Source organism: Neoarius graeffei, chromosome 2 (assembly GCF_027579695.1).
Source record: "Neoarius graeffei isolate fNeoGra1 chromosome 2, fNeoGra1.pri, whole genome shotgun sequence".
NCBI lineage: Eukaryota > Metazoa > Chordata > Actinopteri > Siluriformes > Ariidae > Neoarius > Neoarius graeffei.
Genome location: NC_083570.1, coordinates 21,859,698 through 21,887,203, shown reverse-complemented (window position 1 = coordinate 21,887,203; position 27,506 = coordinate 21,859,698). Strand labels below are relative to the sequence as shown.

The 27,506-nt window shown below is 40.5% G+C and overlaps 1 protein-coding gene across 3 annotated transcripts in view; it reads left to right on the top strand.

Annotated features, from left to right (window-relative positions):
* Positions 1 to 26,781, top strand: part of swt1 (SWT1 RNA endoribonuclease homolog) — a 72,841-nt gene extending 46,060 nt beyond the window's left edge. For 2 of the 3 annotated variants that reach the window (XM_060913991.1, XM_060913990.1), the window contains 3 exons: positions 4,573 to 4,639; positions 7,237 to 7,304; positions 24,314 to 26,781. In XM_060913991.1, the coding sequence (XP_060769974.1) occupies positions 4,573 to 4,639; positions 7,237 to 7,304; positions 24,314 to 24,413 (235 nt within the window). In that variant the 3' untranslated portion in view covers positions 24,414 to 26,781. The remainder of the gene's footprint in view (positions 1 to 4,572; positions 4,640 to 7,236; positions 7,305 to 24,313) is intronic. The other variant, XR_009654048.1, reaches the window with a different exon arrangement.
* The last annotated feature ends 725 nt before the right edge of the window (positions 26,782 to 27,506 follow it).

The window sequence follows — 27,506 nt, the reverse complement described above, 5'->3', positions numbered from 1 at the left end:
TTGTCACTTACAGTACGGAGTCATTACTATAGAAACAATAATGTACTCGAACAAGCGCATTCATATAAACCTGTTATTTATGCTACAGGTAGAACTACGTTTAGAGATAATTAATCCACACCTTTTGATTTGATATGTGGTATAGAAAGGAGTTTTTATCCCCTGCTGGACGAAAGACCCGAAGGGGGATTATGTCGTGACGATTTCCGTTCGTCCGTCCATCCCGGGAAGGGTGCTCACCTTCTGAAATCAACTCCTCTCACAATTTTTGGAGGAATTTCACAAAACTTGGCAGGATTCTTTGTTATATGTCGGTAATACGCATATTGTAATTTCGTTCAATTGGGTCACATTTTACCAGAGTTACAGCCCTTGATTAACAAAATTATACTTTTTCATGAGCGTGTGTTTTCCCTTGATTATTAACAAACTTTGGCAATTTCATCAAGCTGTGCTTTCTTTCTGAAATCAACTTCCCTCACAAATTTTATTATCCCCTACTGGCTGAAAGGCCCAAAGGAGGATTATGTCGTGGCGACGTCCGTCCATCCCAGGGAGGGTACTCGCCTTCTGAAATAAACTCCTCTCACAATTTTTGGACGAATGTTACGAAACGTGGCAAAATGCATTGTTATATGTCGGTGATAGGCATATTGTAATTTTGTTCAATTCAGTCGCATTTTACCGGAGTTGCGGCCCTTGATTAAAGGAGAACTGAAGGCAATTTTTTTATTCTCAAAGTTCTATTTATCTCATTTTATTAAATATAGGAATGCATTTTTGATCGCTATTTTGTCACTGCTGTAGCAAGTTATGAGTGTTTGAAATATGCTCTGTAATATATCAGTCCATATGTCAAAGCAACGGCCGTAAACGAGATTCGTTGAGACCTGTGCAAGACATTGTAGGACGGAAGTAAAACGTACAGCGGAAATCAAAGCGACCAACATCTGCCAACGTTGTCAAAAGACGCCCGCGCCCTCTTTCGAATGCTGATGTGATCAAGCCGGAAGTTTTGTTTGTTCTGATAGCGATCAGGAAACTTTGAAAAAAGTAGGCAGTAATCGTCATTTAAACTCATTTTTGTGCAATATTTCGTTTGGAAAACAGTTTTCAAAATGGCGGCACTGACACCTGGCTGACACGTCACGTTTTGAAGTCTCGCACAAGTCTCGTGAAGATCGCGCAGATAAGCGACGCTTGCCGTGGACCAAACGAACTAAATTCAACACGGCTAAAAACCGAATCGGCCGATATTTAATTGCAATTAGTTGCCAATACAAGTCACAGTATAAGGTTACTAAAACTGAAAACGTAATTGAATAACGCTAATTAAGAAATAAAGCAAGTTTAAAAAAGACTTCAGTTCTCCTTTAACAACCTTGTACTTTCACAATTTCATGAAGGTGCGCTCGCCTTCTCACATCAACTCCTCTCACAATTTTTGGACGAATTTCTCAAAGCTTGGCAAAAGGCCTCGCTATATGATGGTAATACGCATATTGTGATTTAATTTCGTTTGTGAAAATTTTCCCAGAGTTTTGACCCTTGATTAAATAACTTGTACTTTGACAATTTCATGAGGGTGTATGTTCTTCTGAAATCAACTCCTCTCACAATTTGTGGAGGAATTTCACCAAACTTGGCGAAAGACTTTGTTATATGACCGTTATACGCATATTGAAATTTCGTTTAATTTGGGCAGATTTTACCAGAGTTATGCTCTTGATTATTAACAAACTTGTACTTTGGCAATTTCATCAAGGCGTGTTTGCCTTCTGAAATCAACTTCCCTCACAAATTTTTATTATCCCCCGCTGGCCGAAAGGCCCGAAGGGGGATTATGTCATGGCAGTGTCCGTCCATCCTGGGAAGGGTACTGAACTTCTGAAATCAACTCCTCTCCCAGTTTTTGGAGGAATTTCACGAAACTTGGCAGGATTCTTAGTTGCATGTCGGTACTCTGCATATTGCAGTTTCGTTCAATTCAGTCGCATTTTACCAGAGTTATGGCGTAGTTGCCAGCGAGGGATATTGTGCTCTCAGAGCGCTCTTATATGTTGATATCTGTACAGACAGCTGTAAATAGACGTATTCCTCGTACTGTCATAAATGTATTATAAAAGTCAGGATGCACTAGTTGAGACTTGGCTTGCCTTGGCATGCCCTGACCATGCTTCAAAAGCTGGAGGCTGACCCCAAGGTTTTGGTTTGTGAGCAGTTAAGGAGATGTTGTGCAATGCCTTGGGGGGAGTACAGCTCAAATGAATTCCACATCCAGTGTCCTTTATCTAATCTCCCTTTGTCAAAGGAAGCATAAATTCTCCCGAAATGTCAGCAGACGTGTTCAGGAATGCTCCATGGAGGCCTACATCGATGCTAGATAGCTGATGTGTCCTGTGTGTATTTTACTCATGAATTGGACTGAATTCCCCTTAGGGATTAGACCCCATACTGTACATGGTGTCCATTTATAGCTTGTTTTAATATTAGCTGAGATCAATCAGAGGGCTACTGTATTTGTTTGGATATGGTGTTTGTCCCAATAAGGAGCTGACAAATGAGTGGAGCAAATGGTGTAGCGGCAGATTTGTTGCAGTTACCATGGATATGGTGAGACTAATGTTCATGTGCTGGGAGCAGAGATGACTCATCATTTAGGCACACGAACAGCTCGTTTAGTTCACTATCCTCTCTAAAACAACATCGTAGAGCTGAAGTATAATGTAGAAGTGCCTCTCCACTTCTCCTCGTCTCCGTCTCTTCCATTTTTCATCACCTCTTCATCATCTCTGGTATTGCTCCACTCCTCCTTTATCATTTTCATGTCCTCTTAGCTATGACGTTGCTCTTATCAGTGTACTTACTTTTCACGTTTCGTCTCCTGTTATAATTTTAAATCAAAAGACCAGGCAATATTTTTCCACTCTTCAGTTGCCTAATTTTGGCGAGTTCGTGCCTAGTGTAGTCTCAGAGAACCTATTTTGGCTCACAGGACTGGAATCCAGTGTGGTATTTTGCAGTTGTAGCCCATCCACCTTAAGGTTCAGTGTAATATGTATTCTGAGATGCTTTTCTGCTCAGCATGGTTGTAAAGTGTGGTTATTTTGGGTTACTGTAAATGTCAGAATGTAATTTTTTTTTTCAAATAATCTGAAACCAACAGCCACGCCAAGGTCAGAGTCAGACAGATCAAATTTTCTCCTCATTCTGATGTTTAATGTGAACATTAACTGAAGTTTTTGACCTCTATGCGTTGTGCTAATGCGTCCCTAATAAAACAAGTGTTGCCAGGCAAAACGAACCTCGCCCAGCAGCACTTATTTTATACCTATATGTTGATAGTGGTAATATTTCTCAATCATCAGCTGTCAGGTTGCAGTCCTATGAAAATCCATGACCTTGACATTTCAGAGTCATTCAAGGTCAAAGGTCATGGTGGCAACTGAAAACCCATATGGGACTACATCTGGCTGTCATGAACCATTTTAAAGTTCTAGCCCTTTGAAAACCCATGACCTTTCACCGTCGCCAAATGAAAGCCCATATGGCACTTCCTGTAAGTTGATGATGGCAAATATCTGTCTACCATCAACCGTTTTCAAGTTACAGCCCTCTGAAAATCCGTGACCTTGAGTTTGATCTTTCAAGGTCAAAGATCATGGTGCCAAATGAAAGGCCATATGGGAGTTCCTATATGCTCATAATAGTAAACATCTGTCTATCCACAACCGTTTTTGAGTTATAATGGAAAATGTTATTTTGACCGAAAGGTTGACCTTTCTGGTGACCTTGACCCGATTACCCCCAGAATTTAATCACCGACCATTGCCCACCTACCCTGAAAATTTGAAGTCAATCAGTGCAACCATCTAGACACTAGATTGTTAACAGACGGACACACAAACAAACCGCACTGATTACAATACCTTGCCCTGCTTACTCCGGCACGGGCGAGGTAATGACCAGTGAGAGGGGCAGCGCAGTGGTGTAGTGGTTAGCCATGTCACCTCACAGCAAGAAGGTTCCAGGTTCAAACCCCAGTGTGTCTGTGTGGGGTTCCTCCAGGTGCTCCGGTTTCCCCCACAGTCCAATGACATCCAGATTAGGTCAAATACCCAAGACAGTGTATACTTGGTGCTGCTGCCAAGCCTGGATAAATCAGGGAGGGTTGCATCAGGAAGGGCATCCGGTGTAAAACCTATGCCAAATCAAATATGCAGAACCGATCCGCTGTGGCGACCCCTAACAGGAACGGCGAAAAGGAGAAGAAGAGGACCAGTATGCTTTCCACTCACCCAGATGTAGAAACACTGTGTATCGTATTGCTGGAACATCCCAGTGTCAGTAAAATTGTTAGATTAAACAAAGATCACAGTTATTGGGTTTCAGACTTGCAGTTATAATAACTAAATACTAACCATAAGAATCGTGATGCTAGTTATTTCCCCCACCCTCATATTCATGCTGCACAAACACATCCTGAGTGACTTCGGTGCTTGCTGTCTTGCGCCAAGTGTTCTCAAAGCAGACAAAGATGAGTAACTGCAATGTGGGCTTTCTCTCTTCCAGGTTACTCTCTGCGGGCAGCACTGTAGAAGATGCTCAGGCTCTGCTTACCTTTATTCACACTAGCGAGGTAAGATCAGCAGCTAAAAGCCATTCTTTTTCCTTTGTCTAAAAGAGCTGCCTCTGAGGTGCTACCCTGTGTTCACATGAGCAAGAGACAACGCGAAAGAGGCCAATAGTTTCCTAATAATTGATGTGTGATGTGCATCGTTCGAATGAAAAAGAGGCAAATTGGCTTGAATTATTCCTTGAACCAGTCCCGTTGTGCGCATGGTCTGATTTTCCATGCTGTAGTTCCTACCTCCAATTAATTCCTGTTTTTACAGGCAGAAATGGAAGAAACATTTCATTTTATCCTTATTTATGTGCAACTTCTCATTAAATGTGCATAACTGGATTACAAAGAAAAATAAAGCTTGGATGGACGAAGCAGAGATTATTGGTGCCTCTGAGGAAAGCACCATCAACCCTCTTCTGCATACACAAGCTCACAGAAGCCTACGATTGGCGAGTGTCACTGTGATTGACAGGGGAGAAAGAGTATGCCTTTAAGTGTGTATGTAATAGTTTTCCCCACATCATTATTACAACTCTTATTCCAAAAAAGTTGGGACAAAGTACAAATTGTAAATAAAAACGGAATGCAATAATTTACAAATCTCAAAAACTGATATTGTATTCACAATAGAACATAGACAACATATCAAATGTCGAAAGTGAGACATTTTGAAATTTCATGCCAAATATTGGCTCATTTGAAATTTCATGATAGCAACACATCTCAAAAAAGTTGGGACAGGGGCAATAAGAGGCTGGAAAAGTTAAAGGTACAAAAAAGGAACAGCTGGAGGACCAAATTGCAACTCATTAGGTCAATTGGCAATAGGTTATTAAACATGACTGGGTATAAAAAGAGCATCTTGGAGTGGCAGCGGCTCTCAGAAGTAAAGATGGGAAGAGGATCACCAGTCCCCCTAATTCTGCGCCGACAAATAGTGAAGCAATATCAGAAAGGAGTTCGACAGTGTAAAATTACAAAGAGTTTGAACATATCATCATCTACAGTGCATAATATCATCAAAAGATTCAGAGAATCTGGAAGAATCTCTGTGCGTAAGGGTCAAGGCTGGAAAACCATACTGGGTGCCCGTGATCTTCGGGCCCTTAGACGGCACTGCATCACATACAGGCATGCTTCTGTATTGGAAATCACAAAATGGGCTCAGGAATATTTCCAGAGAACATTATCTGTGAACACAATTCACCGTGCCATCCGCCGTTGCCAGCTAAAACTCTATAGTTCAAAGAAGAAGCCGTATCTAAACATGATCCAGAAGCGCAGACGTCTTCTCTGGGCCAAGGCTCATTTAAAATGGACTGTGGCAAAGTGGAAAACTGTTCTGTGGTCAGACGAATCAAAATTTGATGTTCTTTATGGAAATCAGGGACGCCGTGTAATTCGGACTAAAGAGGAGAAGGACGACCCGAGTTGTTATCAGCGCTCAGTTCAGAAGCCTGCATCTCTGATCGTATGGGGTTGCATTAGTGCATGTGGCATGGGCAGCTTACACATCTGGAAAGACACCATCAATGCTGAAAGGCATATCCAGGTTCTAGAGCAACATATGCTCCCATCCAGACGACGTCTCTTTCAGGGACGTCTCTTTCATGGCTGCGTAGAAGAAGGGTCCGGGTACTGAACTGGCCAGCCTGCAGTCCAGATCTTTCACCCATAGAAAACATTTGGCGCATCATAAAACGGAAGATACGACAAAAAAGACCTAAGACAGTTGAGCAACTAGAATCCTACATTAGACAAGAATGGGTTAACATTCCTATCCCTAAACTTGAGCAACTTGTCTCCTCAGTCCCCAGACGTTTACAGACTGTTGTAAAGAGAAAAGGGGATGTCTCACAGTGGTAAACATGGCCTTGTCCCAACTTTTTTGAGATGTGTTGTTGTCATGAAATTTAAAATCACCTAATTTTTCTCTTTAAATGATCCATTTTCTCAGTTTAAACATTTGATATGTCATCTATGTTCTATTCTGAATAAAATATGGAATTTTGAAACTTCTACATCATTGCATTCCGTTTTTATTTACAATTTGTACTTTGTCCCAACTTTTTTGGAATCGGGGCTGTATACGATCAGTCAGATTTTGTTATATAATGTATTGCTCAACCCTAATAGCTTCATTGTCAAGCTGTTCGGAAATATTATAAAATAGATGTGCTCGTGGCTTGTAATGATTGGAGGTGAAGTCACTTTTGTGTATGTAAAACACAATGAGTATTCATCGCCAGTTAAACATTAAACAGCATTGGGGGGTGGAAGTACAGGCTTTTCACTTTGCATGCTATTAGATTAGATTAGATGAGATTTCATTGCCATTAAGCAAATTACAAAGCCAGCGAAATGCATTTTAGACTGTGACATTTAATTGACCATGCTTTATATGTTTCCCAAAAGACCTTTTGTTTATACGTGACCAGTGGAGGAGAAAATCCTTGAAAGTCACTGTGAAAAAATAGGATGAATATTGAAATGGTCAGTTTCATAGCGCTCATGCAGGATCCTGTATTAGTGAACCTGACGTTCACTAAGGAGCGTGCGCTTTAATGGCATGTATGTTGGGTGAATTATAAAGCTGATCTGTGTTTCAGATCTCTGCCATAGAACCACGCTTCACTGCCAAGGACCTGCTTGAGTGCCTGTCTCACCACGAGTACAGGTTAGAGCACGTGTACACACACACACACACACACACACACAAATGGGGACTGGGGACCACCAGGAGTCAGTGAAGCATAGCTTTTTTTTTTTTATTGTTACAGCAGAAGAAATCCAATCATTATTAAATGCATATTGAATGTATTACGATAGAGTTAGTTTGACTGGTCGTTTGAATTGAAATGGGTTCTGTAAGTGGAAAGCTCAGGAATTAAAAAAAAAAAACCTCTACAGCTCTAATAAATAGAAAACATAATATGGGACACCTTTAAATAACGAGACATATCTGAATAGTTCATGATTTCACTCATGATGTCGACTGCTGGAATAGTGTGTCCAAAGCATAGTTGTAGTCGAGTCACTAAACCTCGAGTCTGAGTCCAGTCTCAAGTCCCCAGTGTTCAAGTCCAGGTCATTAAAAAAAAAAAAGTCGAGTCCAAGACTCCAACCGCACCATTTGACGGTGGCTGTTTTAGCGCCATTAACATTAGTTTGTTCCTGAACATGACCGTATGAACAAGTGAATGTGCATTCTCTTTGTCAGGGAGTACGAAGTATTCTGTCAGAGATGGTTGGGAGACGGATGTAAGTGCAGAAGGTGTGTTTATTAATACAAGTGAAGACAGGTAAGCAATCCAAAATGGCAGGCAAAATCGTAAAACAGGCAATTGGTCGAGCAAGCCACAAACAGGCCTTGCTTGACTCGGCAGAATCAAAGACGAGAAACAGGAAATCAGGGATCAGGAAACCAAAAAGGAAATAAGGCTCGGTAATGTGTCAGCAATGCAACTCAATACTTCGCAAAGTAAGTGTGTTTTCACAGTTTTTATATCAGCATGCTGATTGCGCCTTAATCCTGTGTAGGTGCGAGTCATTTATGGCGCATGCACGAGAGTCCGCTTGGCATGCGCGCTGTCCAGAGCACGCCCGAGAGTCTATCTGATGCACCTACCAAGGCGCGCAGGTGTGACACTCTTGCATGAAATTAGTACACAATAAATGTAGATATAAATGTCTTATGCCAAATTATTATGGCATGTTACAAAAAAATAAAGAAAAAAATCTAAGTCCTCGTCTCCAGTTTATGAGTCCAAGTCATCAGTGCTCAAGTCCAAGTCAAGTCATGAGTACTACAAGCCTGGTCCAAAGACTGGAATAAGCATTGTTGTTGCTTTACATTGCGACGCAAAGCTAGCTACTCTTCTGCTAGGATTTTGTTTGCTCAAATCTAACGAGCTTATGTTACCTTTAGAGAATCAGTCAGCTAGTATATTGAGGTGTAAACGCTGTTGCCATAGACACATAGCATAGGTGCCCTTTTCATACATGTTTTAATTAAATCAAGTGCGTTTCCTTGAAATTGGCGCTATGTGTATCTTTACGTGCATACGTTCATGGGGGGAAGATTCATAATGAGATCTGAAAATAATGCGGAAGTATGGAATTCAAAAGAGGTTGAAAGCTTCATTGTTTTATACTTTGTCCATTCTAATGTCCTACTCAGATATGTAACATAATCCTGAACCAGGTATTGCTGGGTTTCAGTCACGTGACTTTTCTTAGCGGTTTTACCGGAAGTGAAATAGCTGGTGGTCTAAACGGCTGCCGTAGTGCAAACAACTAGCGATAACTTATCAGAGTACGCTCGTAATCTAGAAGCCACTGCTCACTTTAGATAGATTCAGAAGATTACTATGTGCAATGGAATCGACCCCTACAGTCTGGGAAAGAAGGATTTGTCATATGATCTCGAAACCTAGCCTTCAGTCGAGTTCCACGACATCTCGAACTATCTGGTGTTGCAGACGTCCTTCTACACCGCAAAACATATGAAAGTGTGGAAGAGTATGGAGGCTTACAACTTTTTTCTATGTGGCTGGGTAAAGGACCTCGCTATCAAGTCGCTGCCGAATGAATCCTGTATGGTTTTTGCCCGTATAAGTATTTTTTGTTTTTTAACTTTTTGTTTCCATCTTTACAATGAAGCGCTGCAAGTTGAAGTGTAAACAAACAACAGTTGGCTTGATTCTCACTTGTGTTGGCTCTTATCTCTCGGGTAAACCATTCACAAAGATCATCAGAAACCCCTTTAAAGACCTGGATCTTAGTTAAACAAGACGGAGAAGTGATCACGGTGCATTGTAATTGTACGGCTGGGGAAGAATTTTGTCACGACCTTCATGCAAATGGACTTTGTGAGGAGGAAACAGAGAAGCAGCTGGGGACTTTCACGCTTCGTGACTAAAAATAGTACCGTAAAATAATGACACATAGCAAGAAAAGTACTTGGAAAACACTAAGGACAGAGCTGAGAGGGAAATACAAACCTTTCACCAAGTGATCACTGCAAACTTAAGCATGCTTCGACTCGGCTCCCTTCGATTTCAGTGAGGGGTTCAAAAGCCACCTTTCTCGACGTCTTTTTGTGAAATCCTGTGTTCGTTTTCTATTAGTTCACGGGGAACCCTGAAACAACTTTTATCAGTTTCACTGATTCGAACAACCTAAAATAACGCAAGCGTAAGGCATTTTTCATGCGAGTAATGCACCTTCTCCGTACAAACGCTTTATCAACAGAGCTTTGGTAGACCACCAGCTAAAGTTTTGAACACAGTGTCTTGCAAAAGTATTCATCCTCCTTGGTGTTGGTCCTGTTTTGTTGCATTACAAGCTGGAATTAAAATGGTGAGCACCATTTGATTTACACAACACGCCTACCACTTTAAAGGTGTAAATTGTTGTTTTATTGTGACACAAACAATAATTAAGATGAAAAAACAGAAATCTTGAGTATGCATAGGTATTCACCCCCCAAAGTCAATACTTTGTAGAGTCACCTTTTGCTGCAGTTACAGCTGCAAGTCTCTTGGGGTATGTCTCTATTAGCTTAGTACATCTAGCCACTGGGACTTTTGCCCATTCGTCAAGGCAAAGCTGTTCCAACTCCTTCAAGTTAGATGGGTTGCGTTGATGTACAGCAATCTTCAAGTTATGCCACAGATTCTCAGTTGGTTTGAGGTCTGGGCTTCAACTAGGCCATTCCAAGACATTTAAATGTTTCCCTTTAAACCACTCCAGTGTAGCTTTAGCAGTATGTTTAGGGTCATTGTCCTGCTGGAACGTGAACCTTCGTCCCAGTCTCAGGCCCTGTCCACACGGCAACGGATTCAGGTGAATCTGATAAAATTGTTTATCGTTTCGGCCTGGCGTCCACACGGCACCGGCGTTTTGGGTGCCCCAAAGCTAAATCTTTTGAGAACGGGTTCCAGAGTGAAAAAATCTGGCAACGGCACCGTTGCGAAGTCGTCTGGATGAGTAGAACGGATTTGTTTACGATGACGTCACAACCACATGACTGTCAGTGCTTCACGCCAGGTAGAAGTGTAACGAACTCGATGCAAGTTGTCAACAAATCCTATAACTTGGTTCATGAAACGCGCTTACAAAATATTTTCACTGTGAATATTTATTGTGTAATGGTGCAAAGTGAGAGACAGAGAATAGCCCTTAGGGCAGAGTCTTTAGTCCAAACACTGCGGAAGCAGTACCAAACCGCACACCGCCCGTGCACTTTCCAAAAACAAAAACAATCCCACCGGCAAACATAGGAAAAAAAAAAAAGGAGCAATCTCACCTCTTCAGATGTTGGTTTAAGTCCGACAATACATTCCTCAAAAAGGGCATAGAAGAACAAAGTAATCCATCAACGTGTAGCATTCAATTTATTCCGGACCATTAAAGAATTCTGGAGGATATCAGAATGTTGGCGTACCGGCTTCCATCTACCCCTATTCATTCCTCTTTCCGCGTCTTTTGTTTTACGCTACTGATTAATAATCAAAACTTTATATGGCTAATGCTACAGAAGAAGGGGTTTATGCATAGACATCCTATTATTATGTAGACGGAGCATCCAGCGTAAATTCTAAAAGCGCTGACGAGACGCGGGGCCACCATCTTGGAGTGGTGATATGCTGCACTCAGTGTAATGTGCTGGCAGCGCTGGTTCGCATTTTTTTGTCATACATGTAGCTATTATAAAGGATAGCAGCGGGGTTATTATTCATAGTTGGCTTCACGTTAATAGAATATCCTGATATTAAGTGAACAGACGTCGGAGATTGTTGAAGTTGAGGAAACGGTGATTAATATCCTACAAAAAATGTGTGAATACTAAATACATTAGTTATAAACAGCTTAACGTTTTTCTATCGGCTACAACCACCAATCTGTTACAATGGATAGGGTAAATTCAGGTAAAGTGGGACACTTTTTTAAATAAAATGCGGTTTTAACAATCTAAATCCATTATAATGATTCAAATGTGTGTATGTTTTCTTTAAATAGATTAAGAACATATCAAAGGGGAAATTAATCCAGTCAGTGAATTTATAAGAGCCTTTTACATCCTTCACAATCTTTGTATCTTTTTAACTGTCAAACAATAACCGTTTATTGCAGCACGCCTCATCTGTTATAAATAGTTGTGTATGAGGAACAATTTGTTTGCTCACTTCTCTCGAAAAGATCATGGAATGAGATGGCGAAGTGTAATCTTGTAGCATTTCCTCTACTGTTATTTACAGGTTACTTTAACCGACAAACTTTTTTTTTTGAAACCGAGAAAAATTTGACAGGTTAACATAGGTTAACAGCCCTACCCCTAACACAATCTAGACTGTACATTTATACCCATTGGCGTTCACAATCATCATAATTTCTTGATCATTTATTTCGACTTTATCATATTTAATTTCATTCATGTCTATTATTGTCATACTCTTATGTATTAGACCCTGATTTAACCTGATGACGATTTAAGTCTCTTAGCTCCTTCTCAGCTCTGGTAATATACTATTTAAAAAAAACAACAAATAGTACGGTAATGTTAAATCTTACTTGTGAAAAGTAATCCCCCTGCTTCTGTTTGAAATGGTTCGCTCGTTTGAGCAGGAGTACGCTGAGCACCAGCCTGGCATCTTGTCTCTTGTCTTCTTCTTCAGTCGTGTAGTATAGTGCAGTAATAGACGTTACCTTAATATATATGAGTATCTCGCGCTTATCTCACCACTCCAAGATGGTGACCGTATTTCTCGCGTCAGAACAGCCAATGCTCCGTCTACGTAATAATAGGATGTCTATGGGTTTATGCACATGCGTCTACTTCTTCTATTGTTCTGGTGTCTCCGATGGGACCATCTTACAGCGCACATAGTGGTGTGGCATGTGTATTGCATCGTTTTCAGCAAGCGTTGCGATGCCATATGGACCTGAAATTTTACTGATCCGTTGCCCATGTGGACGCGATATTTTAAAAAAAAATCTCGTTGCCGTTGTCGTGTGGATGTAGCCTCAAACTTCTGGCCTACTCAAACAGGATTTCCTCCAGAATTGCCTTGTATTTAGTGCCATCCATCTTTCCTTCAGTCCTGACCAGCTTTCCTGTCCCTGCAGATGAAGAATATCCCCACAGCATGATGCTGCCACCACCATGCTTTACTGCAGGAATGGTGTTCTCAGGGTGTTGGGTTTGCACCACACATGGCATTTCCCATGATGGCCAAAAAGATCAATTTTAGTCTCATTTGACCAGAGAATCTTCTTCCATGTGTTTGGGGAGTCTGCCACATGCTATTGGGCAAACTCCAAATGTGTTTTCTTAAGCAATGGCTTTTTTTTCTGGCCACTCTTCCATAAAGCCCCACTCTGTGGAGTGTACGGCTTAAAGTGGTCCTATGGACAGATACTCCCATCTCCGCTGTGGATCTTTGCAGCTCCTTCAGTGTTATCTTTGGTGTTTTTGTTACATCTCTGATTAATTCCCTCCTTGCCCGGTCTGTGAGTTTTGCTGGGTGGCCTTCTCTCGTCAGGTTTGTAGTGGTGGCATATTATTTCCATTTTACTATAATGGATTTAATGGTGCTCTGTGGGAGATTCAAAGTTTGGGATTTTTTTTTTATGACCCAACCCTGATCCATACGTCTCCACAACTTTGTCTCTGACCTGTTTGGAGGCTCCTTGGTTTTCATGTTGCTTGCTTAGTAGTGTAGCAGAGTCAGGGTCCTTCCAGAACAGGTTGATTTATACAGACATCATGTGACGGATCATGTGACATTTTGATTGCACACAGGTGGCTCTTAATCAACTAATTGTGTGACTTATGAAGTTAATTGTTTGGACCAGCTCTTATTTAGAGGTTTCATATGAAAGGGGGTGAATACCTATGCACACTCCAGATTTCTGTGGATTTTTTTTTCATCTTCATTATTGTTTGTGTCACAATAAAACAACAATTTGCACCTTTAAAGTTGTAGGCATGCTGTGTAAATCAAATGATGCTAACTCTTCAAAAATCCATTTTAATTCCAGCTCATAATGCAACAAAACAGGACAAACACCATGGGGGATGCATACTTTTGCAAGACACTGTAACTAATGAGGTGGATGTGATGTCACGTGAAACTCAGCAATTGTTTTCAAGCTGTTAATAACAGTGGTGAGAGTGTGAAAGGGAATCTGAGCAGGAGTGAAGAAGAGTGTAGATGATCGTTGGTAATAAGGACGCATGAGAAATGTGTTCAGGATAGTCCCTAGTGCCGGCTGGAAAAATTTTTGGAGAAACTGTAGTAACCTTGTTTTGGAAAATGTATTTCCTGTGGACGTTTGAAGTTGGTGTCATCTTAACTACAATTATTCTTTAACTAGGCTGCGCTGTTGTGTTGCAGCTTGTTGCTATGGCTCTGCAGGGGGTGTCATCATGTGATACCAAAAAACAAATGCAAACACACTGACACAGTGTTCACCTCCAGTTTAGATCAACAGATCTGGGAAGTTGTATAACCCCAAATCAGAAAAAGTTGGGACGCTTTGGAAAATGCAAATAATAAAAGGAAATGGTGATTTCTAAATTTACTTTGACTTGTATTTCATTGCAGACAGTATGAGCCCAAGATAGTTCATGTTTTGTCTGGTTCACTTTGTTTCATTTGTTAATATACATCTATTCCTGTGTTTCAATCCTGTAGCACAGTCCAAAAAAAAAGTTGGGACGGGGGCAATTTAGGGCTGGTAATGAGATAAAACAATTAAATAATGATGTGATTTGAAACAAGTGATGAACAGGTGATTGTAATCATTATTTGGTAAAAAAAATATATATATAATAATAAAAATCAATATCCACTAAAAGCCTAGTCTTTGAGAAACAAAGATGGGCTGAGGGTCTCCTGTTTGCCAACAAATGTATGAGAAAATTATTGAAATGTTTAAAAACAATGTTCCTCAAAGAAAGACTGGAAGGGATTTGGATATTTCGCCCTCCATGGTGCATAATATTAAAAGATTCAAAGAATCTGGAAGAATTTCGGTGCATAAAGGGCAAGGGCGCAAGCCTAATCTGAACACCTGTGATCTCCGATCCCTCAGACAGCACTGCATCAAGATCAAGAACTGTCATTCATCTATAGGTGATATAACCACATGGGCTCGGGATTACTTTGGCAAACCTTTTGTCAAGCTCGACAATACAGAGTCATATCCACAAATTGCAGTTAGTTTTACTTATGTTAACTGTGGCCGGAAGCGCCATTGACTTCTCTTGGCTCAGAGGTATCTGGGATGGACCGTCACACAGTGGAAACGTGGATCGTGGTCAAACTAATCAGTATTCTTGGCCTTTTTTTTTCTGAAGAAATGGACACCGTGTACGCCGTACCAAAGACAAATGGACCATCCAGATTGTTGCCAGCAATAAGTCCAAAAGCCAGGGTCTGTCATGGTGTGGGGTTGTGTCAATGCCCTTGGTAAAGGTAATTTACACTTCTGTGATGGCAGCATTAATGCAGAAAAGTACACTGAGATTTTGTAGCAACATATGGTGCCTTCAAGATGACATTTTTCCAGTGATATTTCAACAAGTCAATCCAAAACCACATTCTATACACATTACAAAGGCATGGCTGTGGAAGAAAAGGGTGCCTGTCCTCTCTGTCCCCAATAGAGAATGTATGGTGAATTTTGAAATAGGGGAAAAAACAAAACATATTATTGTACACTTTAAGACCTGTTTGCAGACAAATTAACACCTAAAATGCTTCATCACTTGGTGTCTTGAGTTCCTAAACATCTTTTCAGTGTTGTGAGAAGGAATGGTAACATTATAAAGTGGTAAATGCTTTACCGTCCAAACTTTTTATACCCCCGTTTCGAACGGGGGGGGGTAATACTGGTTTACCTCTGTCCGTATCTCTGTCTGTCTGAAACACCCTTTTTCTCAGCAACGACAAATCATAGCCACTTGGTACCAAACTTCAGCTTGGGTTTCTATACCATGTATACCGTTTTCAGGTCTGTCGCATATCGACTTCCTGTTTACCGACTTGAATGTATTTACGAAACATATAGGGTGGATTTACAAAATTTTTTTCTCAGCAACTATAAATCACAACTGCTTGATATTTGGTGCCAAGCTTCAGCCTGGGGTTCTATACCATGCATACGGTTTTCACGTCTGTCGCACATCAACTTCCTGTTTACCGACCGAATGTATTTACGAAACATATAGCATGGATTTTGACGCTATTTCAAGAAGCAAAATGCTATTTCAAAATGACAGTTTACCAGGATGCTATTTGAAATACCTAGGGAGAACACTGCTCTTTACTTACTTGTTTCAGGGTTAATTATTTGTTGAAGTCAACCTTCATATTAACTGTCCTATTCCTTCGATTGCTTGCATTCTGATCTAAGCGAGAGCGGGAGTATACATAAGTGAGCAGTAGCTCACAGCTGATCTTGTTTGAAATGTGTTGCAAGGATCAAAATGTAAATGTTTATTTTGGAAAAAAAAAAGCTATAAAATTCATGAGGGAAAACATCATGTTTTGAATGTAATACATGTCAAAGACTATTTACAAATCATTGTTTTCAGTTTTAATTTCAATTTCAACATACCGCCCCAACTTTTTCTGATTTTGTAGTTCAGCAGTTAAAATTCAGCAGTCGTGACTTGGGAGTTTAAACCCCAGGACCAGTAGAAAGCAACTTCTGGATGCATCATTTTATTATAACATGCAGCTTAAAATTACAACAGATGCTGGCAGCAGCATCTTGAAAGACACTTCCATCAGGATTGAAATGTTCCATCGTCAGATAATAACTTTGTATCAGTTTGCAATGCTCCTTTCCTCTAAGGCGGCGAACAGATGAGCCCTGGCAACAAAGTAAATGCCCCCAAAGAGGCTAACTTTCCTTTGACTTGTCTCCCATCTGTACATAATACACAAAGCTGTCTGGTTAGCCAAGGCAATTTAGTAGCCATTATACCTGACCCACCCATAGGTTTGATCTCTTTTTACAGATTTACTCGTATGTCCTTTCTCTCACGCACTGTGTAAACCTACACTTCTGAAACACACATCCTGTCTTGACGACCTTGTCTTGTGCTTGAAGCCCTTTGTCAGAGCTGACTGATATCTAACACCACAACACACACACACTCAATGCTGCCATGTCTCTCTCTCTCTCTCTCTCTCTTTGTAATCATTAACCTGATCGTAGCCTGTTACATAACACCCAGTCTGTAGTGAGGACCGAGGCCATGCCTTGGTCATTGTGAGAATCAGTGTGACAGGTGTACATTATTCCCAAAGGCATCGAGATAGCAAACATTTCAGTCTGGTCACATGGCAACACTATGATGTTTACAGCAACAAGCTTATCATCCACGTGGCTCAATGGGTTCGTGTTCACTGGGAGCACGTTGAAAGCTATTAATGCACGAGTACCGTTTTTCTCTCCCCATTTTGGCCACCTTCCAATTCAAGATCTCACCGATCATACAGCGGCTACCAACTAGGAAGACTGCAAGCGAACACACGCTTCCTCTAAGGCATGTGAAACCAGCCACAGCATCAACTGCTGCTCATGCCGAGTCTTGGAGAAGTTTAGCACGCTTGGAGGCGAGAGGACAGAACGTATACCATCCCTCTCACCCAAAGAGCATGGCAAATTATGCTGTCTTTTTGAACCCATATCAGATCTGAGCTGTCGCATCACGACAAACAAGCCTTGCGCGGAGTCTTTGTGATTCTCAGAACATGCGTGCATGTTCCCTCTCTCCGCTGGAGAGTTCTAGACTCGGGTACATTCACAGAAGGCTGAGTGCACTCGGAGTAATTTAGTGAACGTTGTTATATTTATCCGTCCACTCAGCCAGAGACGACAGAGCGATGTCCGGAGATCGCTGCCAGAGATCGAGCGCACAAAGCTTTGGTCTAGACGAGTGCAGTCCATTTGATGTTTGACCAAATGCACAGGCGCTTTTTTTCTTTTCACTTTTTCCCCCTGCTCTTTATTAGAAGAGCAGTGTAGTCTGGACATTGAGGGCATTGTTGAAGCTTGGTGTAATGAGGGAAAGTGGAGCTTGTGTTGAGTGTGTGTGTGTGTGTGTGTGTGTAATGGTGATATTCTGGTGTGTGGTCACCATGGCAGCAGAGTAGGTCTAATGGAGTGTTCTATCACAGATCTCTGCTCAAGCATCCAACCTGCACCTTTTAGTTGGTGGAGGAATGCAAATCTTTCTGCTTGGATGTGGAGGATGATGATGATTAGTGTGTGTTCTAGTGAAGGCAGGATTTGCATAAACCAAATGACATTAGTTTTCAAATTTTGCTATTCTTCAGTAACCTAGTGTTTTGTTTTGTTTTTTGTTTGTTTTTTTAAGCAGTATGAACAATAACGCTGAAGCCAAAGTCTTGTATTTCTCAAATGAAAAGTATGTGAAGGACACATTCACATTGAATACTGTATTTTGAGTATACATTAGTTTGTTCTCGTGTCTAATGTGTAGATGGCATCACAAAAATGCCTTGTTGTTGAGAGAAGACTATTCAGAGAAGAATGGCCAGTTATCAGGAAAGCTATGTTAACTGAAGCAACCACTCTGTCCAACCGTGGTGAGCAGAAAAGCATCTCAGAATGCGAACTTGAGGCAGATAGAGTACATTTAACAATTATTCCACGAAATCGAGTTGTACATGAGCTGATGGCCTATAAGCAATGTATGACGAGATTGAGTGGAATAACGGTTTTATTCTATCCACATTCACTGGATTTTGAGAAACAGAGCATTTTTATTTTTTGCAAATTCAATAAATAAATACTGAATACAAAACATCTGACAATCATTTCCGCTTAGAATGTAAACAAACCGGCGAAATAACAGGAACAATTTGTGAAAAATGCGATAATGCTGTTTATTCTGTCCATGTTCATTGGATATGAGCAATCGCACACTCTGATTGGCTACTCTACTACGAGGCTATGAGCTCATATACCATGAGTAGAGAAAAAGAAAATGGCGGAGCGTGTTGCTGAACCAACAGAGGACGAAATAAAAACTCTACTTGAAAACAACACCCCAAAAAATACAAAAAAGCAACAAAATATGGAATAAAAAGTATTTGATGGTAAGATCGTATATTTTTTTCCCCAGTAATTATTAATATACGCTAACAGAAATTTATATAACCATATTATGGTAATTTATATCCATCCATCCATGATCTATAATGCTTATCCATTGGAGGTAGTGGGTGAGCTGAAGCCAATTCCTCATATGATACTGGATGAGAGGTGGGGTTCACTCTGAACAGGTCACCAATTTATCACATTCACAACTCTGCACAATTTACAGTGGTGCTTGAAAGTTTGTGAACCCTTTAGAATTTTCTATATTTTTGCATAAATATGACCTAAAAAACATCAGATTTTCACACAAATCCTAGAAGTAGATAAAGAGAACCCAGTTAAACAAATGAGACAAAAATATTATACTTGGTCATTTATTTATTGAGGAAAATGATCCAATATTACATATCTGTAAGTGGCAAAAGTATGTGAACCTCTAGGATTAGCAGTTAATTTGAAGGTGAAATTAGAGTCAGGTGTTTTCAATCAATGGGACAAAAATCAGGTGTGAGTGGGCACCCTGTTTTATTTAAAGAACAGGGATCTATCAAAGTCTGATCTTCACAACACATGTTTGTGGAAGTGCATCGTGGCACGAACAAAGGAGATTTCTGAGGACCTCAGAAAAAGCGTTGTTGATGCTCATTAGGCTGGAAAAGGTTCCAAAACCATCTCTAAAGAGTTTGGACTTCACCAATCCACAGTCAGACAGATTGTGTACAAATGGAGGAAATTCAAGACCATTGTTACCTTCCCCAGGAGTGGTTGACCAACAAAGATCACTCCAAGAGCAAGGTGTGTAATAGTCGGCAAGGTCACAAAGGACCCCAGGGTAACTTCTAAGCAACTGAAGGCCTCTCTCACACTGGCTAATGTTAATGTTCATGAGTCCACCATCAGGAGAACACTGAACAACAATGGTGTGCATGGCAGGATTGCAAGGACAAAGCCACTGCTCTCCAAAAAGAGCATTGCTGCTCATCTGCAGCTTGCTAACGATCACGTGGACAAGCCAGAAGGCTATTGGAAAAATGTTTTGTGGACGGATGAGACCAAAATAGAACTTTTTGGTTTAAATGAGAAACGTTTTGTTTGGAGAAAGGAAAGCACTGCATTCCAGCATAAGAACCTTATCCCATCTGTGAAACATGATGGTGGTAGTATCATGGTTTGGGCCTATTTTGCTGCATCTGGGCCAGGACGGCTTGCCATCATTGATGGAACAATGAATTCTAAATTATACCAGCGAATTCTAAAGGAAAATGTCAGGACATCTGTCCATGAACTGAAAATCAAGAGAAGGTGGGTCATGCAGCCAGACAACGACCCTAAGCCCACAAGTCGTTCTACCAAAGAATGGTTAAAGAAGAATAAAGTTAAATGTTTTGGAATGGCCAAGTCAAAGTCCTGACCTTAATCCAATCAAAATGTTGTTGGAAGGACCTGAAGCGAGCAGTTGATGTGATGAAACCCATCAACATCCCAGAGTTGAAGCCTTTTCTGTATGGAGGAACGGGCTAAAATTCCTCCAAGCCGGTGTGCAGGACTGATCAACAGTTACCGGAAATGTTTAGTTGCAGTTATTGCTGCACAAGGGGGTCACACCAGATACTGAGAGCAAAGGTTCACATACTTTTGCCACTCACAGATATGCAATATTGGATCATTTTCCTCAGTAAATAAATGACCAAGTATCATATTTTTGTCTCATTTGTTTAACTGGGTTCTCTTTATCTACTTTTAGGACTTGTGTGGAAATCTGATGATGTTTTAGGTCATATTTATGCAGAAATATAGAAAATTCTAAAGGGGTAACAAACTTTCAAGCACCACTATAGGTCATCTAGCTACTCTAATTCACACATCTTCGGCCTGTGGGAGGAAACCGGAGCCCTGGAGGAAACCCACGCAGGCACAGGATGCATGCAACATGCAAACTCCATACAGGAAAGCCCCAGTCAACCTGCAGGTTCAACCCCAGAACCTTCTTGCTGTGATGCAACAGTGGTAACCACTGCACCATTGGACTTTCTCTCGTTTTCCAACCAAGAAGCAGATTTTTTTTTTTTTTTTGGTCCATGTACCATCTGGAAGCTAATGGTATACTCCAGTATGCTGTCTTGTGAAGACTTTCGTGTGCAGTACTTTCAGTCCTGTTACATAACTTATGTCTACACTTTGCATCTACTAGGATCATGGATGTCGTCATTTTTGCACTTTGCATCAGCATTTAAAAGTTAAATTCCCCGAACCGCAGCCACAGTGACTGTAGAGAGTGACGGCACCACTTGGTGACCTGCCTGTGAGTGCGTATCCTTCCCTCTCTGTGTTGTGTAGTCAACACACTGCCTCTGTGGTTTTAGTGCGTGTACGCATGAGCTGCAGTTCGTCTTCATGTCTCCCTCACAGACCAGTACTTGTTTATGACACACTGAAAAGTCGGTCACTACCCAGTTTCAGCCTGCCCTTATTTTCTGCTATGCACAGCGGTTACATAAACGGGCATGAAGGAGAAAAAAAAGTGCTCTGAATTCCTCCTCCTCCTTTTTTTTTTTTTGTTATGTAATGTAAAACTGTACAGAAAGATCATTGCTAGAGGGAGAGAGAGAAAATAACAGATCTGCAGGTTGAAGATGATTACATGAGCAGCTTATAATGTTCGAACTTGCAGTCTCCTGAAGGCTTTTTTCCGTTACACCACTCAAGAGCCCGATGAACACTGTTTATATCTTAATACCCCAGTCAGAGTGTGCTAAAACGGTGCATCCTGTCTATCCTCTCCCTGTTTTTTCCTGCACTGTTAATGCTGATCTCCTATGCGATTGATGACAGCAACAGCTTGAACTAAATATATTTCTGCCTCATGCAGATTCTTCTAATTAGGCTGCCTGTCTGATTCTTCACTCTGACTCAGCCACTTCCTGCGCAAGAACAAACAGTTTCCTGTTTGCAAGTTGGTAGTGCGGAACTGAAATTTTCACCGAGTTGTGTTCGGGTGGAAAACATCAGAATGGCCACAGTCCATATCTCGGTCTCTAATTACAAGAATAAACAGTCTCTGGACATGAAGCAGAGTCATAACTTTAAAATAAATAAAAAAAATGACTTTATCCATTTGAACAGACTTGATTAAGTCAAAAGATAAATACACGTGGAAACTTTGGTACTCAATCCATTTCTTAAAGCATTGTACAGTATACAGTGGAAAAAAGCAGAATTTATTTAGACCAGTTGTATAGTGTGCGATTCCAGCAGGTTTTTACGATTATTACTTATCACGCTGTACAAAAAAATCTGATTAATTCTGTAGAAGACTATGCAATAACATGTTTTGTATATGCCAGATTATATGATAAAGATCCTAGACTCCCAATATAAAAAAAAAAATACCAGTACGTTCCATCAGTATGTAACTGCACAACTGCTACACTCACTTTATAGCAATGTTTCTTGACCACTGGGCCGTGGCCCATTAGTGGGCCGCAAAGCACCCTCTAGTGGGCCGTGTCTCTCCCCCCCCATCCAAGTTGAAGCATCTGACATCACATCCGCCTCATTAAGCAATGGTCACACTAGAGTTCGCGATGCTTTGCGATGGGTTATCAATGAAAAATAAGGCATTTTGGTGGCGATGCATGACAATATACATGTAAGCTAAAAGTTGTGGACACACAGTACGCAGATATTTAACTGTCGCACCTTCGCGCACTTGAGTCTGGGACCCGGTCGTTATGGGAAACACCTGACACTGATTTGAGCGCAGTCAGCACATGCAGATAGGGACTCTGTTTTCTGAAAGGCTTTGTGAAGTATCATCATGTTTGTTTCTAGCCATGCTCATAACACTGTTTAAATACTCTGTTTTATGATTCTGCTTTCGTTTTTGTAAATATCACGCCTGCGAATCATCACACTTCCTGCACTTAGATCCGTCTACTGCCATCTATCTTGTCGTGTTCTGATCCCCAGATCTTATCCCAGCCACATATAAAAAGTTGTACGCCTCCGTGCTCTTCCAGGTTTTCATCTGTTTGTCTGTGTAGAACTCTTTTCAATCCGCATGTAGATTTGGCACAGTTTTACACCGGATGCCCTTCCTGATGCAACCCTCTCCAATTTATCCGGGCTTGGGACCGGCACCAAGAGTACACTTATGCACCCCCAGTGGCTGGATTTGTCGATGGGAGTGACAAGGTTGGACAGAATAAGGAGCGAGCACATCAGAGGGACAGCACATGTGGAGAGCTTTGGAATTAAGCTAAGAGAGATGAGACTGAGATGGTATGGGCACATCCTGAGAAGAGATGCAGAGCATGTTGGAAGGAGAATGTTGAGGATGGAGCTGCCAGGCACACGAAAATGAGGAAGGCCAAAGAGGAGATACATGGATGTGGTGAGAGAGGACATGAAAGTGGCAGGTGTGGTCGAGAAGGATGCGGAAGATGGGAGCAATGGAGATGAAAGATCCGCTGTGGCGACCCCTAATCGGGAGCAGCCAGAAGAAGAAGCAGTCCGTGTAGGAACGATGTCTGCAGCACCAGGTAGTTTGAGATGTCTGGGAACTCAACGGATGGATAATTTTCCAAGCTCGGAGGAAAAATCTTTCTTTGTTAATGCATAAGGATCTATCCCATTGAGTGGTTTCTATATCCACTTCTTGGTTGCTTATTTGCATGGCAATAAGTTCTTGTGTTAATCAACCAAACTCCACTTTTGGATCATTAATCCCTTTTGACTGAGAATGTCCTGCATGCATGGTTTTATGTTGGCTTCTGGGACATCCATACAGATTTAAATACAACACCTACAATTAAAAACAGTTCGTTTTTACTGTATTTATTTAATTCCAGGGCTCCCACTTGTAACAGGAAGTGATGTTGCATCCCATTAATACACTTTACAATAGATTATTAGATTCTAATAGAATAGATAAGACAAAATAATTGGGGATTTTTTTTAATGGGCCCCGACTCGTTACAGGTACGAATAGGTGGACCTTAAGCTCATAGTGATTTGTACATTCCTTTTACAAATGCTTCCAGGCAAAATTGGTGTCCCTTCTTCTTTTTCATCTTCACCTGACCGACTTTCATATTTTTAGTTGAAAGTTATATTGTTGAAAAGTATTGTTCGCCATGTCTGCTGATGATGTCACTAGCAAGACTGTATTAACGGTTTTGAAGAAGGAAGTGGCGAACAACCAATCAAATTAATGGACCAGAACTAACTATTAGAAACACTAACTATGCTAATTAGCTAGATAAGTAGCTGGAAACGTTTTTTTTTGTTTGTTTGTTTGTTTGTTTGTTTTTGGTGATACAGCTGCGATGAGATGTTGTTAGATGCATTTCCTCTGCCGCCACCATTCAACAAACCACTCTCATGTATTGTTTATATTTGAACAGCACCACTGCCGTTTTCATAGCTGTTTGTTTTTGTGTCATCCGAAGCCAGAACTCCTAAAAGTTACAATTACACGTTGTAGGTCCAACCTCCAGAATATTCTCTCACCTTTATTTGTGTGTCTCTCTCTGTCTTCAGGGAGAAGCTGCGTATAGGAGGAGCGCAGCTGATGGAGCTGAGAGAGAACCTGCATCGATGCGCAGCCGCCGTGTTCGGTACAAACGGAGGCCGCACCTAACGTCGACAAACCGCTTCATTCTTTTAGATTCTGACAACATGCAGTATAAAGTTTAGAAATAACCCAAACTGCACTGACAACCACATAACCACTACCCAGCTGGTTACTACTGTAATTAATATTTACAAGACGCTATATGAGATCTGAACCAAAACCTGATGACGGATGAGATGAAGTTAAGCATTTTAAGCAGTTCTAAGTGTATTTCAGGACCAGATCCTAGAACGATGTTAAATTGCTGGAGATTGAGTCCTCATTTTCAGATAGATGTAGCCTAGCAAGACCCTCCTTTGATCCGCCTCCTTTTTTCTGCTGTGAATGCAGGATGTTTTTACATCATCAGCTCTTCTTTGTTCATTTGCTAAATCTGATTTCTGCTCTTCTAATTTAAGCTTCTGGCTGATCCTCAGATATGAGAAGCACTCTACAAAGTGACCCGGGTGCATCAAATATTGCACATAATATAACTTGAGATGTACTTGTATAATATAAAGATCTATGCAGGGATTTTTTGTACTGTTGAACATTTTTTTTTAACATTTTATATTCCTCTAAAAATGCTGTCAGTAAATATATATTTATTTCTGTTCTAAATGGCAGTCATTTGTGTTATTTCCGTACATTTTCTTTTTGAGGAAGTTACAGTATTATTGCCAGCGATTGACTGAGACAGCACGGCTGCTCGCTTGAAAAGAATCAGGGTGGGCGATTGAAGCTCACAGAGGTAACACACCGGAGGTAAGATCTCTGACCCAATTACAGTACAAGAGGTCGTCATAGCAGGATTTGGTTTTCTAGTCAGATCATGCTCAGATCAAGAGTCAAGTGGAAGTGAAAGAAGTCATGTTTATAGTGTAAATAATGCGAGACTCATTTGTAGATGATACTATTGTTTGGGTTTACAGTAAAAATAGAGGAACAAGTCAGGAGTAAAGCTGACTTATTAAGAACCGAAAAAAGTTTTAATTCATGTAGTACCTTCCAGAATGATTCCTGAGGATAAGCAAAAATTAATAGATATAAAAGAATAACTTACAAGGACTGGGCTCCCCCCCCCCATCATATTCTGGCAGAGGCCAAACAGGTTTAAATATCCTGGTCCTCAAGACTGGATGTTGTTCCCATTCCTGATAAGTGTGTCTGAACCATCAGCCCCAAAACATCCCTGAAGAGTCACTTGTTTACAGGAAACCAGATGCTTTTCCTTGCTGTATGGGCAAAAATCTTTTTGGCAGTTCTAAGTGATGCTCTCAGGAAGGGTGTCTTTCTTGCATTACGTCCAAACAGCTTGTTTTCAAACTGGTGATCTTTTAGGCTCTTTTCCACTCTGGTTCAGATAGGTGTCAATTTTTTATTTTTATTATGGCCCCAACAGCACTTATATATACACACGGTGTTAAAAAAAATTGATATCATTCCACAATCTAATAACTTTGCCAATTCTCATTCAGTTGACCTCAAATTTTAACAGCATTTTAAGTATAGAAATGCCATTCACTAGAAAAGAAAAGGCGTTTTGTGCATTGTGTACACTCGAACAAGACTGTGTAGTGTGCATTTATAAGAGAATTCTCAAAAAAAATGCACCGTTACCAGAAAAGATGGTTACCAAAGATCTGCTGCAGCGTGTTTAGCAGGAGCTGGACTACCACCTTGGCGTGTGCCATGTCTCAAACAGCACACATACTGAAAGTTTTTTTTTTTCCCCTGGAAGTTGTTCATGGACTCCACATACCTTTTTTAATTTTTCATTCAAATTTTAAGGAATAAATATTATTGATCAACATTAAGCCTGTTCAGTTTCATTTGCCTAGACTATGTAGTTTCTGGGATATTTACACTACCGTTCAAAAGTTTGGGGTCACCCAGACAAGTTTGTGTTTTCCATGAAAAGTCACACTTATTTACCACCATAAGTTGTGAAATGAATAGAAAATATAGTCAAGACATTTTGAGCATTTAATCGACCCCACAAATGTGATGCTCCAGAAACTCAATCTGCTCAAAGGAAGGTCAGTTTTATAGCTTCTCTAAAGAGCTCAACTGTTTTCAGCTGTGCTAACATGATTGTACAAGGGTTTTCTAATCATCCATTAGCCTTCTGAGGCAATGAGCAAACACATTGTACCATTAGAACACTGGAGTGAGAGTTGCTGGAAATGGGCCTCGATACACCTATGGCGATATTGCACCAAAAACCAGACATTTGCAGCTAGAATAGTCCTTTACCACATTAGCAATGTATAGAGTGGATTTCTGATCAGTTTAAAGTGATCATTGAAAAGAACAGTGCTTTTCTTTCAAAAATAAATTTCAGAGTGACCCCAAACTTTTGAACAGTAGTGCATATATCAATTTTTTTTTTCAAACACCCTGTATATGTGGCTCATTCAAGAATTCGGAGTACATCTTACGTCTCTGAGACAATAAAAGGTTTATTTTCCACAAAAGAAGTCTTTATTGAATCAGTTTTGAACAGTAATGCAAATTGACAAACTCCTCACCAAGGGCAATGACTGATGTCCAATTTATTCATAAAACAAATGATTCCTACCTCTCCCCCCCCCAACATTATTGGCTGTCTTTGACCCCCAATTCATCCAATCAACTTTGAATAAAAACATGAAGTGATTCAATCTAACAATGTTTTTTGAGGTTTATTCTATTACAGTTATAAAAAGTATTTTCTGTATTGTGAAATTTCAGGGTTTTTTTTAAATCCCTCCCAATGTTTGTTAACTCTTATAAAACTACATATAATTCACAAAGACTTAATAATACGCATGACACCTACACCGAGTGGTGTCACTTCCTCTGGCAGGAAATTTCAGAAAGGCAGTGAGGTGTTTGGTTTCTTCTCTCATTGATTTGAACAAAATGTTGAAGATGCACCAAACCGTAGATTAATTATGTCAAATCTGTGATATTGGAATGAAAAGCCATAATTATTTTTATACATACCATGTGGTAGCGAGTTTGTTAGCATGTGGAGTTAAGACACTAAATGGTAGAAAACGTCAACTCTTATCGTCAATTCAGTTAATAGATTGCCCAGTTTAAACAATAAAACAGTTTAGTCAGCACACCCACAAT